Here is a 14,610-nt window from a genome sequence, read left to right on the forward strand (position 1 = left end):
TTAGAGGATGGGGCAGAGCTGCAAGGGAGAGGGAACAAACAAATCAGTTTTAGCATTAGTTGGAATCATAATAGTGAAGTTTACCACCAGGTTTGACTATTTAACTGAGTATCATGCTAATTTCATAGTTTGCAAATGTAGGCATTTCTCTTGCTAGAAGGTATAAGTATGGGAAGCCTGCAATTTTTTTTAAAGATTCATTAGAAATGATGAAAATTGCACAGATATTGAAAGCCAGAAGAACATTGGAGGAGGATCTGAAGGGGAAAAAAAGGCACCATATTGGGAGCAGTGAGTATTCAATAAGCAGTAAATAGTCAATACTGAAGTAGAAACTGGTTCATGTTGCTGGAGCGGGCCAACTGAGTTGAATAGTCTTCTAAATCAAAATTATAAATCAGTCTGACAGCAAATGGACAAACTCAGAACTATTTGTGCACAATTCCCTCCATTTAGAGAATTTTATTTTGAAAGCCAGTTTGGTGTAGTGGTTAATCAGGCTAAAACCAGGGTGATTGTGAATTCAAATGCCACCTCAGGCACAAAGTCAGCTGAATGAATTTGGGCCAGTCACACACACTCAGTCCTAGGAAAGAGCCAAAGGCAAACCACCCTGGAAAACCTTGCCAAGAAAACTTGCAGGAGCATCCAGGCTGTCTCTGGGAATTAAAGCAACTAAAAAACTGAGATAGTCACATACTTGCAAAGTAATGCGGTACATATGCCAGACAAATGAAGATAAGATTTGGGGGAGGGTTGAGGATCATAAAAGAAGCAAGGAAAAAAAAAACATAACAATATCTTTCTCTCCAAACAAATCTGCCTAAACAAAATCTAGCTAGGATAGAAAGGTCAGAAGAAAGCTATAATAATAAAAGCAAATCCTGCCCTAAATATGCTCTGGAAAAGTAGGTCTGGCTAATCATGTCAATTTTAGAGAATTGTCACAATTTCCTCCCCTAAACTTTTTCCCAGATATGGAAGTGGTTACAGCACCATAGTAGATTCAGCCAAAGCCATAAGTGAACTAGAAGTGAAAATGTCTAGCTAGATAGCTAAGAAATTGAATGCATGGAGTCAAAATGGGCACCTTCAACATGCTTCAGTTATTTTAAAACTTGTGTGAATGATTAAAACTTTATTGAATCAAGACACCCCACTATAGATCTGCACCTATTTCCCCATGGCTCTTTCAGGAGTGTGTGAATAAGTGTCTCCACTGGCTGCTGTTTGAAGAATTTGTTTTATAGTCAATCATCAGAAGCATAAAGCATATTTAAAACTTTAAAAGGAATCGGCTCATTCTTTTCTTTCAAGATATCTTCAGCAAGGCATTTAAATCTACTTGATTCAGAATATAGATGGGAAGGAAACCAATTCATATGGAAACACTTTAAGTTTTGCACAGCTGCTTTAATTGTTGCTTGAGACTAATCATGAGCTAGCCAAGAACTGATGAGCATGTTCAAGTAATTCCGACATTTTTTTCCTTTCTACAGAAAATTACATTTTTTTAGAATGTATAACTTTTTACTCCAAAAATAAGCATTCTGTATTGCCCTACAGACATTGTAGCTCTTTTGAATCCTCACAGGTGATATTTTCCACACTATAAACCAATGGTGAAATCCAAACTTTTTTACTACTGGTTCTGTGGGCGTGGCAGGGGAAGGATACTGCAAAATCCCCATTCCCTCCCCACTCCTGGGGGAAGGATATTGCAAAATCTCCATTCCCACCCCACTCTGGGGCCAGCCAGAGGTGTTATTTGCCGGTTCTCCGAATTACTAAAAATTTCCGCTACTGGTTCTCCAGAACCTGTCAGAACCTGCTGGATTTCACCCCTGCTATAAACCCTTTCCAAAATACAGTAATCCACATATACCTGAAACTTTCCAGAATTTTTTTTTAAAGCATGCCACTTCCACGCCTTTCTTTTTCATTAGCCTTTATTTTAGTGCATAACTGTGAAAGTTTGTTCCACCCACTTTTTATTCATCACAATCTGGTGTTTTTCACTGAGTGACAACTGTCATCTTGTTATCTAATTTACAAGGGAAGGGCCTGTTAGTTAATTAAAAGAATGCACTAATACACACTGTAATAGATACACACGCCTGGAAAATTGCAATTCCAAAATATTGCCTAATTGGTCAAATTTTATTTTAAAGCTCTTTATTGTCCTTTGGTTGAGAAAAAGGATATACTTTAGAAGAAAATCTTGGTATCAAGTTTGTTTTACGGTCTTTGGTACTTTTGGTAGTTTCAGCTAAATAAACAATGATTATAACTACCTCCTTGACACTTTATAATCATTATAAAATATCACAAATAACATGGAATAATGTTCAGTCCTTGGCATCTCCAGCTTCTATCCAGGCTGGAATAACAGCATAGACAAGTTTTCCTCAATTTGATGTCTTTCAACTACATTTAAATCAGGGATCTCCAACCAAAGCAAACCTGGTTGGGGAATTCTGGAAGTTGAAGTCCTCCAGGCTTAAAGTAGCCAAGGTTGGAAACCCCTGATTTAAAGGGTCAGGATTAGCGGATGTACATTATATTAAGTTAGCTGCCAAAGAAAACCACTATCTTAGATCAAAGTGCTGTTTATATTCTTAAGGAGAAATGGGAACAATAAATTCTGATCTGTTCAGCTGTTCACTTCCATACTGGTAAAAGAGGAACAGAATGGAAGGGATCGCCCGGGAACATTTTAAGCAATATAAACTCGTTATTTTATCTACTTCATGCAGTAGAAAGAAGTAACGGAACAAGATATGCTTTGAGTTAAGCCATCACAAAGAACAAACACACATATAATAAGATCAGAAAAAGAAAAAACCCATCGACATTAGAATGGTCTGTGCCTGCAACATCCGATTACATGAGAGCAGCAACATAAATTGGTAGCTAGCTAGCCATCCCCACGCGTGTTGCCTTTTTCTAACTGCTCCTGTTTTTTGTTTTGTTTTTTTCCAAAAATTGCTCCTGCTCTACTTCATTCAGGAAACTTTACTACCACTTCTGGGAAAAGCTTCGGTCCCTTTCATTTCTACCCTTCGGATTGTTGGAGGCGGCGCGGGAGTCAAGTTTTTCTTCTCCTTCGCCCCTCAACAACAACAACAAAAAGCCCTGCCAAAATATCTTCTTCCTTTTTGGCCTGGCACAACCTCCCAGGCTCTTCGCAGGAACAGCGAAATGGGCGACTGCGCTGTTTGTGCTCCGGTCCAGGGGTCTCCAACCTTGGCAACTTGAAGCTTGGCGGACTTCAACTCCCAGAATCCCCCAGCCAGCTTTGCTTTGCTTTGCTGGCTGGGGGATTCTGGGAGTTGAAGTCCGCCAAGCTTCAAGTTGCCAAGGTTGGAGACCCCTGCAGAGTCTGGTCCGCACGAGTTTATCCAACCGCTGCTGCTCGCTTCCCCTTCCTTCTTCGCCCTTCCCTCAGCACTTGCTGGGCGCTGGAAGGGCGGAGCAAGAGCGCCGCGCAGCCTTCGTCTCTCTGCGCGAAACCCAAGCGGGCGGGCAGCGCTGCTTCTTGCCGAGCGGGATCCTCCGCCAGAACCCTTCAGCATGTTTGGAATGATCAGAAATTCCCTCTTTGGGACCGCGGAGCTTTGGCCCTGCCGGGTTCTGAGCAAGGGGGAGAAGGTAGGAATGAGGGCGGGGTCTCCCTAGGGCCACAAGAATCGCCTCGGTCGCCTCCTCGACTGGACAAGGAAGTGGGAGCCTCCCAGAGGGAGGGGCAGGAAGAAAGGGGCAACTGGGGGCTTCCTTCACCCACCTCGTCGTATGGTCTGTAATGCAAACCGAGTCAATTTTGGCTTAACCCAGGAGTGGGGCAATTGTGGCTTTTTTACAACCTGTAGACTTCAACTCCCAGAATTCCCGAGACAGCTTGGCTGTCTCAGGAATTCTGGGAGTTGAAGTCCACAGGTTGTAAAAAAGCCACAATTGCCCACCCCTGGCTTAACCGATTAAGCAAGCAGTAGCTCCACAGACTTCACAAACCCAGTACAATAACCCGAGCAACTGCTAGAATGGGGAATGTTTGCGATTGCTGCCCATGAAGGAGAAGTTGTTCTACTCTTTAAATTCAGTCAAACTCAAATCTGAGGCGATCCAGAGGGTTTGAAAAGAGCAATCTTCTCATTCCAGGATAACCTACTAATCTCAGTCCCCAAAGGACCAAATCGAATTTAAACAAGGCTGGGAAACGGGGCCCCTTGTCAGTCAACAGGAGTGCTGATTTACCACCAGCTTATCAGGTACTTAGGAGCTGAAGACTTGGCAGCAGAAGGAAACAGCAGCCAACAACTTAACACCGGGTCATCAACCGCCCAATCAACTAAAAGGCCACACACAACCAGGCACCATATAAATGCTACCTATAGAATAGCTCAGAGCACACATTCTGGTGGGAGAGAAATTCTCTGAGGTTGGGCTCCAGCATGGGAGACTAAACCTCTGGTCCCAGTGACCAACCCAGATTGACAATTTGGAGTGGGGGGGGAAGGCAAATGCTATTCTCATCTGGGAGAAACTATTCCATAAAGAAAGGCCAACACAGTATGTTGATTGCAACCTGCCATTTGTCATACCGCACAGGGCAGTGTGTGTCTATGGTTTAAACATGCATCCTCGGCCCACCAATCTTGAGCTATTAGATTCTATTTGGAATAGGTACGTCTAAAGATCATCAGATTGCAATTTGATTAGGTTATAACCAGCAACCTCAGTTGCGTTTGGAACAAACCAGCAACCAGTGCATACTGCTGTACTATTATAACAGTAGCCTTAAATTCTCTATATTAGTATGTGAGTATGTTCTGTACACAGTAATTGAATTCTGGGACAGTCTTCAAGGGCAGATTCTTGTTAAGTGAGTTTTGGTGGTCCAAATAGGATGTCACGAGTGATCCTTGGCAGCAGCTCTAATTTCAAGAAAGACCATTACAGGTACACCATTCAAAACTGAGGAAAGCTTTCCTGGCTATGGCTTCCATCTGATCTTTTAACAGGAGCTGAATGAGAACTCCAGATAGGTTCTTTCAGCCCAACTCCTGTAAACCTCAAGTTGGTACCATCCTGGAATCCATTGTCTCCTGAATCAACAACTCTTTTGTCTTCCCTAATGTGAGCCTCAATTTGATTTCTGTCTGATCTTGATGAATACAAATCATTGGGACTTTATGGATTACATCCCAGAATTCTAAAGAAGCTGGCAGATGTTGTCTCTGAACCACTGAACCACATCTTTCAAAAATCCTGGAGCACCAGGAAACTACCAGAGGACTGGAAAAGAGCTGATGTGGTTCCCATCTTCAAAAAAAGAAAAACAACAGATCCAGGAAACTACAGACCAATCAGCCTAACATCAATACCCAGGAAGATATGGAAAAGATAGTAAAAAAACAGATCTGCCAACATCTAGAAATGAGTAATGTAATAACTAGCGGTCAGCATGAGTTTGTTAAAAACAGATCATGCCAACCAATCTATTTCATTCTTCAACATAGTGACTAAATTAGTAGACCAGCAAAATACTGTGGACATAATATACTTAGACTTCAACAAGGCATTCAACAAAGTAGACCACAACCTACTTCTTGGTAAGCTAGAAAAAAGTGGGATAGATAGCATTACCACCAGATGGATTCGTAACTGACTGACAAACTGTACTCAACAAGTAGTCCTTAATGGGTCTACGTCTACATGGAGGGAAGTAAGCAGTGGAGTACTACAAGGTTCCATCTTAGACCCAGTACTCTTCAATATCTTCATAGATGACTTAGATGAGGGAATAGAAGGGGAATTTACCAAATTTGCAGATGATACTAAGCTGGCAGGAATAGCTAACACCCTAGAAGGTAGGCTTAAGATCCAGATGGATCTTGACAGACCTGAACACTGGGCCCTATCTAAGAAAATGAAATTCAATGTAGAGAAAAGTAAAGTCTTACATTTAGGCAAGAAAGACCAAAAGTACACATTTAGACTGGGTGAAACCAGGCTTAATAACAGTAACTGTGAGAGGGATCTTGGAGTCTTAGTGGGCAACCAGTTAAATAGGAGCCAGCAGTGTGCAGTGGCAACCAAAAAAACCAATGCAATCCTAAATTTGATTGAATCCTAAGAGGGATTCAATCAAGATCAGGTGCGGTACTAATAGCACTCTATAAAGCTGTACTAAGACCACACCATAGAGTACTGCATCCAGTTTTAGTCACCATACTATAAAACAGATATTGAGACTCTAGAAAAAGTGCAGAGAAGAGCAACCAGGATGATAAGGGGACTGGAGACTAAAACATGAAGAACGGTTACAGACACTGGGCATGACTAGTCTAATGAAGAGAAGGACCAGGGGAGACATGATAGTAGTGTTCCAATATTTGAGGGGCTGCCACAGAGAGGAAGGGGTCAAACTGTTTTCCAAGGCACCCAAAGGCCAAACAAGGAATAATGGATGGAAACTGATCAAGGAGAGGTTCAACCTAGAAATGAGGAGAATTTTTCTGATAGTGAGAACAATCAACCAGTGGAACAGCTTGCCTTTGGAAATTGTGGGAGCTTCATCACTGGAGGCTTTCAAGAAGATATTGGACTGCCATTTGTCAGAAATGGTGTAGGATCTCCTGTTTGGGCAGGGGGTTGGACTAGATGACCTACAAGGTCCCTTCCAACTCTGTTAATCTAGTCTAATGATTCTCTTCATCCTGACCTTTATGGCTCCAGACACAATTTCTACCTCATATTCCATTTGGCTCAGGTGCAAAATGGAAGATGCAAAATTATCTGCAGAGAAACCTTGCACTTTTGGGAAGTATTTTACATGACATAGCAAGCCACATATCTTAAATCCTTTATAGCTCCCAGCTGTAGGCTTATGGCTGTAACTATTCTATCTAATAATGTGAACATTTTCTTTCTTGTATGAAAATTGCACATTGAGGAATAACATATAACACAGCCCAATCCTTGTACTGTGATATAGAAAACCAACAGCATAGATCAGTGATGGCTAACCTTTTTGCTGTCGTGTGCCAAAAGCGGGGGGAGCGCAAGGGGGTCATGTGCGGGCGTGCCCACACCCATAATTCAATGACACCCCACACCGCTGTGCATGAGCACACGACACTCCCTCCCACACACGCTCCCCACGCTTTTGGCACATGATGGCAAAAAGGTTAGTGGTGGGCCCGGAAGATCCGGTTTTCACCCTCCCCAGGCTCCAGAAACTTTCTTGGAGCCTGGGGAGGGTGAAAACAGCCTCTCCCGCCTCCCGGAGGCCCTCCAGAGGCCGAAAAAGGCCTCCCAGAGCCTCTGCGCAAGCCCTGTACTTACCTGGCATCCAAAACGGGCCGCGTGGAGACTCCTGGAAGGGGAATGCATGCTGGAGCTGAGCTAGGGCAACGGCTTGCGTGCCCACAGATATGGCTCCACGTGCCACCTGTGGCACGCGTGCCATAGGTTCGCCATCACAGGCATAGATGCTAGTCAAATCTTACATTTTCTTTCTATGAGAGGCATAGAAGGCAAATTACTAGCTATTTCACAGCTGGTAGTGTTTTCTCCTGCTACGCAGCATGAATGTGTATGTTGCAAATCTATCACGTAGTTGCCACATTTGTATCCCACCTTTCCCTAAGAAATTTAGGAAAGTTTATTTAGTGCCCAGACCTGTAAAATAAATGAGAATGAAAAAGAATAGGAGTCCTATGTATATATTGAAAATCTACTCTAATTGCATGGAGTTGTTTGCCAACTTGTAGGAACAAAAGGGATGTGGGGATGACCCCAGTGATGATTCTGGGCTTAAAATATCTCTTTCCAGCCCTGTTTCTCCCAATGTTGTGCCAAGGTCAACATGACCATGCTTCAGGAGGCAAGCTACATCAGGGCTGAGCAGTCTTTTCACAGCCCACTTAAATATGTGCATGTGTTTTATTTAAGGATTCATGGGCCAAACCTTTCACCCCTACTTAACCATTTTTTCCCAGCCATGACATAGTTAAAAGAATGCCCCAAAATTCAGCTGCTGCTGAAAAAAAAGTTGCTAAAGTTTTGCAGCAAAGCTTACAAGCTCCTAGGGCTACATGCAGGTTGTAGGTCCCTCATTGTGTTTCTTTTAAAATGTATAATTGTATCAAACATTTTAAACACAATTCAACTAATATAAAGTAAAATAGAGCAAAAAGTGGGGGGACTCAAAGAAAAATCTAAAATTATTTGATTTAAACTTATAGTGATAAAATATTACAGGAACAAAGAAAACTGACTTCTACTGAGTTAATCTATTGATTTGTGTAACTCGTTATTATCCACTGGATTCATACAAGCACTAATCTGTGGTCTCTTTTAGTGACTATGTTGATCAAATTAGAATGACCAGATTTATATTTCATGTAGGCCTTAAGCCATGGTTTAGAAGCCCCCAAGCCTGATACATATGTTGTAAGCCATAAATAAATTGCATTATGGTTTATCATTTTGTGTAAAGTCATTTGTGATAAGTAGAGGTGCATCATGGTTTCAGATGGGATTTTTTTTTTATAGTCTGAACATGCCAGGGAGGAAACTGGGTACCTCTAGAGCTGTGCTGTACCATGGGCCCTGCTGAGTCTGCTTTTGCTATGCCCCTGGAAAAGGTGCGACCAATGTCACAACTGCCAATCACCTCTGGTCTCCAAAAAGTTCAGCCTCACCCCTACCGCAGCTCTGCTTGAGAACTGGTTTTCTCTATGCTTCTCCTATAAACTGGCCCACTGAAACCATGTAGCTATTTCCATTCTCCATCTTGCTTATGTCTTCCTCCTCATTGGTCTCCTCCAGAGCAGGGGTCTCCAACCTTTAGGTCTAGAGGATTTCAACTCCCAGAATTCCCCAGCCAGCAAAGTCCACCAGGCTTAAAGTTGCCAAGGTTGGAGATCCCTGCTCCACAGAGTCCTTTCTCAACTCCAGCTCTCTCTCCCCTTCTTTCCAAGGCAAAGATTTTTCAAACAGAGGAGGAGGGATGGAGTGGGGAGTTGGGTTAACGGAGACAATTTCCCTTCACTTCAAGCATTTGAGGTTTTGGTATTGCCTGCCCTGGTTGAATTGGGAGAAGGGAAGCTACGACTTCCACTGAATGAGTGTGGGGTGCCCAGACACCTGCAGAGTTATTCTCCTGGCAAAGTTTGTACTCTACCATATCAGCAACCTTTGCTGACCTATGTGGAAGAGGTCAGGGGAATGGCCTCAAGCGCTTTATTTCACAGACAATATCAGAGTGAATAAAAAGGGTAATTGAAATAATAAAACATTTTATAAAGGAGATCTGTACCAATTGTGGGTTTCAAAAATTTTTAGTACCGGTTTTGTGGGTGTGGCTTGGTGGGCATGGCATGGCTTGGTGGGCGTGGCTTGGTGAGCGTGGCAGGGGAAGAATACTGTAAAATCTCTATTCCCACCCCACTCCGGGGGAAGGATACTGCAAAATCCCCATTTCCTCCTGATCAAAGTCCCAGTTCCTCCTGGGACTTGGGAGGCAGAGAATAGATGGGGGTGGGGCCAGTCAGAATTTTTACTACCGGTTCTCCGAACCACTCAAAATTTCCGCTACCGGTTCTCCAGAACTGGTCAGAACCTGCTGAAACCCACCTCTGATCTGTACATCCATATGCAAATAAGGAAACTCAATCAAACATGCAGCAAATGGGGTGATTCTTTTTCTGCATGCCAGTCTGCCAGCCATGGCCTTATCTCAGTTACTCAATTCCACATCTGTCCCATTTCTTTTATTAATTAATTAAGTATATTGGGGCATGTTAGCAAGCCTGCACCTCATTGGCTTGTAATATAGACTGCTACAGATTTTCTTTTTAAACAGAAGACATATTTTGCAAACTTCTGAGTATCCCTGCATATACATGGTTTCCAACACTTATTTCCCAAATTCAATCTTAGAATGATTGAGGCCAGTTCTCTACTTCTTGGTGGATATTCTGTTGTGAAGAAGTTTTTCTGTTTGCTTAATATTAGCATTTATTTATTGCACGTACTTATATCACTCTTTAATGTTCTTATATTTAGGTTGTATAAATATTTATACTGCAATTATTATAGCACTTTATATCATCCATTGGACAGTTGGTGGCAACAGCCTTGGACAGGAGATGGGAATCAGGCTATAATAGAGTTCTTGGCTTGTTATTGCCTCTCTGACTATTCAATAATTGTAGAGCATCATGTATAGAATGGTGTTATGCAGGGATGGGTTCTAAAAATTTTTACTACTGGTTCTGTGAGCGTGGCTTATTTTGTGGGTGTGGCTTGATGGTCATGTGACAATTCTTTAGGATTTAGTAGAGGTACTGGTATACCAGGCTTTTAACTGCTTGCAGAGCTGTACCGGTCTACTCATGTATTTTTGCAGACACCAGTCTACCCATTTATTTTTGCAGGCACTGGTCTACCCATTTATTTTTGCAGGCACTGGTCTACTCATGTATTTTTGCAGGCACCGGTCTACTCATTTGTTTTTGGAGGCATCCGTCTACCCATTTATTTTTGCAGGCACCGGTCTACTCATGTATTTTTGCAGACACCAGTCTACCCATTTATTTTTGCAGGCACTGGTTTACCCATTTATTTTTGCAGGCACCGGTCTACTCATTTGTTTTTGGAGGCATCCGTCTACCCATTTATTTTTGCAGGCACCTGTCTACTCATGTATTTTTGCAAGCATTGGTCTACTCATGTATTTTTGCAGGCATCGATCTACTCATGTATTTTTGCAGGCATCGGTCTACCCATTTATTTTTGCAGGCACCGGTCTACTCATTTGCTTTTGGAGGCACTGGTCTACCACCAAACTGCCTTTTACCACTGATTAGGGTAGGGCGGCCCTTTGAAGTCCAGCGGCAAGAGTTTAAACAGTTTTTTTCCTTATGGCCCATCAGCTGGGACTTGGGAGGGAGCAATAGATTGGGGGTGGGGCCAAATAAAAGCTAAGAATAACGTGTGGGGGTGGGGGGCAGAACCGGTTCGGTGACATCATATCGTCACTGCTACTGGCTCGGCAGAACTGAGCCGAACTGGGAGGAACCCACCACTGGTGTTATGGTTAGAATTGGGTTAAAGATTAAATGGGATTTATTTTTCAAAACTACTCTTTGAATAGAAAACCTATGCATAGATAATTCATTATCTCTCTTAAAGAGTTTTCTAGTTCTTAGGTAAGTAGCCAACCTATATATTACTTCTTGCAATGAGCTGCCCTTTTTGTATGAATATTTATAGCAATGCATCAATTAATCTTTTTTTTTTAAATCTCTTGGGATACTAGGATGATGTAGCCTATGAGGAAAGGACATATGAAGGTGGGATGTTTGCCAGTGTTGAACTCTCTGGGAAGCCCTTTGACGAGGCTTTACGTGAAGCAGTGCTGAAGCTCCTTAAATATGTTGGAGGAAGCAATAATCAAGGTGAGGTTCCCTTTTCAGGACTCTCTTTATAACTCAGTTGCTTAGCTGTATATTTGCAACACTGAAAAACCTATTTATAGGTGAACATAATTTTGTTTGTCAATAAAGAACCAATTATTCATTTACTCTCAGGAGCTGGCATGGGGATGATGGCCCCAGTGTGTAGCACAGTCTTTCCTGCAGAGGACGGATCACTGCAGCACAAGGTGAAAGTTCTGCTACGGATTCCAAGTCAGTTCCAGAACAGTCCCCCTTCACCGACTGATGAGAGCATCCAGGTTGAGAAAAGGGAAGAAATGGTTGTTTATTCTACGTAAGTTTCTTTAAAGAAGTTTGAGTGAAGGACTCATAGATTTGTCCATGGCTGCCATTCACTTTCCTTAAATTGGTACTTCCCAGATGTAGTCAACCTGAAATCTTATCACCCTCTCTAACAAAGCTATTGGCCTTGGCTACAGAGACTATGAGGATTGAACAACTGGGGAGCATAAGATTTTCTAGGAATACTTTGGATTTTATTATCTTTGTTAATTTTTAATATTCAGCAGATTATAATCATAGTTAACGTAGGATCAGCGAGTTATCTTGAGTGCTTATTTCAACATGCAGTAGTACAAAGCATTTTTCAATTAGCACAATCCAAAAATATAGTTTTAATTTCACAACAGCTTCCATTTATTTCAAAGACAATATCTGTGCATCAAGGCTTGATTCTTATGGATGCAAGGGTCAAATGGGAATTATAACTACCCTATTGAATCATTAGCTTTTAAGTTAATTGAAGCAAGAGGTTCATTTTAAAATTTAATTTTGCTAATATAATTCTGTAAGGTATTATTTGTTGTTGTTAGTCACAAAGTCATGTCTGACCCACTGCAACCCCACGGACAATGTTCCTTCAGGCCTTTCTGTCCTCTACCATCCCCATAGTCCATTTAAGTTCACACCGACTGCTTCAGTGACTCCATCCAGCTACTGCGTTCTCTGTCATCCCCTTCTTCTTTTGCCCTCAATCGTTCCCAGCATTAGGCTCTTCTCCAGTGAGTCCTTCCTTCTCATTAGGTGGCCAAAGTATTTGAGTTTCATCTTCAGGATCTGGCCTTCTAAAGAGCAGGTAAGGCATTATATACCTTGACAATTCAAGAAAATTAAGACCCAGTATTAGGTGTATCAAATTGGATCTTGAACTTGGGCTATTTCAGATTCTGTGGAGTGAAGAAGTGAAATGGAATAACTGTGAAACAACCCGGACAAAGCTCTTGAGAATAGATAAGCTACTAAAGTACTAAAATTTACTAAAGTACACAAATTAATTTGCTTGCTCTATTTTTTTACTATTTACATATAACTTTCAATCATTCACTCTTTTTTCCTGTCAAATACAAATAATGTCATCCCTGATGCATTCATTTTCGAATTCATCTCCCTGGAATTCATTCACACATGATTTGAGCTGTAGACATTTTTTTACAGTCTTTAATTGTTGTTCTTTTTCCCCCCCTCCTAGGCTGTTTGGAGGCTATGCAAAAGAAGTAGACTATGTGAATTATGCAGCCAAGCTAACCTCTGCTTTAGGAAATGAGGCATCTTTCCACAAAGACTTCTATTTTTGCAATGGTTACGATCCCCCCATGAAACCCTATGGGCGGCGCAATGAAGTTTGGCTGTTGAAAAAAGTGACCAATTAAAAAGGCTGGAAGGAACTATAGAAAAATAACCACCAATGCCATGGAAAGCAATGAAAGTGAAAACAAGAAAACTAAGACGGCTTGCATTTGAGATTCATTCAGCATTTCTTTTTATTTTTAATGAACATATATTCATAAAATTCTTTTGTATTTGCCATTTATTTCATAAGGCATAAATTATATTTCTTGAGATGATTTTTCTCCTCCGCAGAAGAGGAAGAATAAAGTGCCTTCTACAAAGAACAATATTTTTAAACTGCACTAAGTGAGCCATAAGAAATAGTTTTTTATTGCACCAGAACAAATGAACAGGCCAGTTATTGAATTGTGGGAAGACCAAATATTAATTCAAATAAATCCAGGTTATCTCTTTTCTGTCAGTTCTTATTAACCCAGACCTTAAAACACAGCCAAACTAAACTCTAGTCTAGTAATTTATTTTCCCCTTCATTCATGTTATTACTATCGGTGATGGCAATATCTGTAACTAACCATATTGACATAATCATGCAACTGCATTCTTGCATCATGACATCTGATGACATCAGTATGCATATATTCTCATTCTTCCCATGAGATGCCCATGATAGATGGCTGTTGACAACAGCAATTGACTTGCCAAGTCACAATCCTAAACCAGGGTTCTTCAAACTTAAAATAGTCATTTTCTGTTCAGTAGTTCAACTTGCTTTGTGCTAACCTGAACAGGACTTCCTACAGTCCTGACAATAGTTACCATCTCCAAGTGTAGCAGTCTTGGGAAGAACGGGCATTGGATACTATGGGAATGTATAGATGGCAAAGGAATAAAGTATATCCTTTTTAAGTATTTATAAGGGAGGTATCTTTACTCTAGAGAACGGAACATATTCTTGTTCCTGAGAGACAATTTTTAACATGATGCAGAGTGTAAAGACTTGTCCAGGCAGTCACTAGGAGTTTACACTAAAAATAAATGTAGCTATGGGTCATCTAGTTACATTTGGAAAGGCAGAAATGAATGAACAGAAAATTGGAAATTATTACTTCAGAGCTCCATTGAGACCCCAAAAAGTGATTTTTTTAAAAAAAGTTATACTGGATAAGTGGTGGGGATTTTGACATCTGTCCAAAAGTGCCACATTAAATCATACCTGCAAGTAGCACAGTATAACATGCAGAATAAGTGGTCTCAACAAGGCAAATATTGCTATTTCCCAGCCAACAAATTTACTTATTTGGTGATTTATAGCCCACTTTCTGATCCTCCTCTCATAAAAAAAAGAAAAATTGAATACCAATGCCATCACAATAAAGAGCAATTTTATCAAAATAAAGCTACATCCCATTGAAAAGAGCCTGCCCAAAAGAAAATCCTTGACAACTGACCTAAAAAGGCAAATCACCCAAAGTATTGATAACTTGGCAGGGCTAGAAATGCCAAGTCAAAAAATGTTTCTTGGTGACGCCCCCTG

The 14,610-nt window shown here is 41.3% G+C and overlaps 1 protein-coding gene across 1 annotated transcript; it reads left to right on the forward strand.

Annotated features, from left to right (window-relative positions):
* Nucleotides 1-3,305: 3,305 nt before the first annotated feature.
* Nucleotides 3,306-13,528, forward strand: HEBP1 (heme binding protein 1). The gene is made up of 4 exons (XM_034402853.3): nt 3,306-3,651; nt 11,330-11,468; nt 11,601-11,781; nt 12,976-13,528. Exons 1-4 carry the CDS (start codon nt 3,574-3,576, stop codon nt 13,154-13,156), a joined length of 579 nt encoding a protein of 192 aa, XP_034258744.1. The 5' UTR covers nt 3,306-3,573; the 3' UTR covers nt 13,157-13,528.
* The last annotated feature ends 1,082 nt before the right edge of the window (nt 13,529-14,610 follow it).

Source organism: Pantherophis guttatus, chromosome 7, assembly GCF_059756535.1.
Source record: "Pantherophis guttatus breed Tessera chromosome 7, ASM5975653v1, whole genome shotgun sequence".
Taxonomy (NCBI): Eukaryota; Metazoa; Chordata; class Lepidosauria; order Squamata; family Colubridae; genus Pantherophis; species Pantherophis guttatus.

What these genes read in the sequence shown, in the direction of transcription:
- HEBP1 (XM_034402853.3), top strand. Translation starts at nt 3,574, where the DNA reads ATGTTTGGAATGATCAGAAATTCCCTCTTTGGGACCGCGGAGCTTTGG. An exon ending in TGGAGGAAGCAATAATCAAG is followed by an intron (nt 11,469 to 11,600) that starts GTGAGGTTCCCT and finishes ATTTACTCTCAG; the next exon opens with GAGCTGGCATGGGGATGATG. An exon ending in GAAATGGTTGTTTATTCTAC is followed by an intron (nt 11,782 to 12,975) that starts GTAAGTTTCTTT and finishes CCCCCCTCCTAG; the next exon opens with GCTGTTTGGAGGCTATGCAA.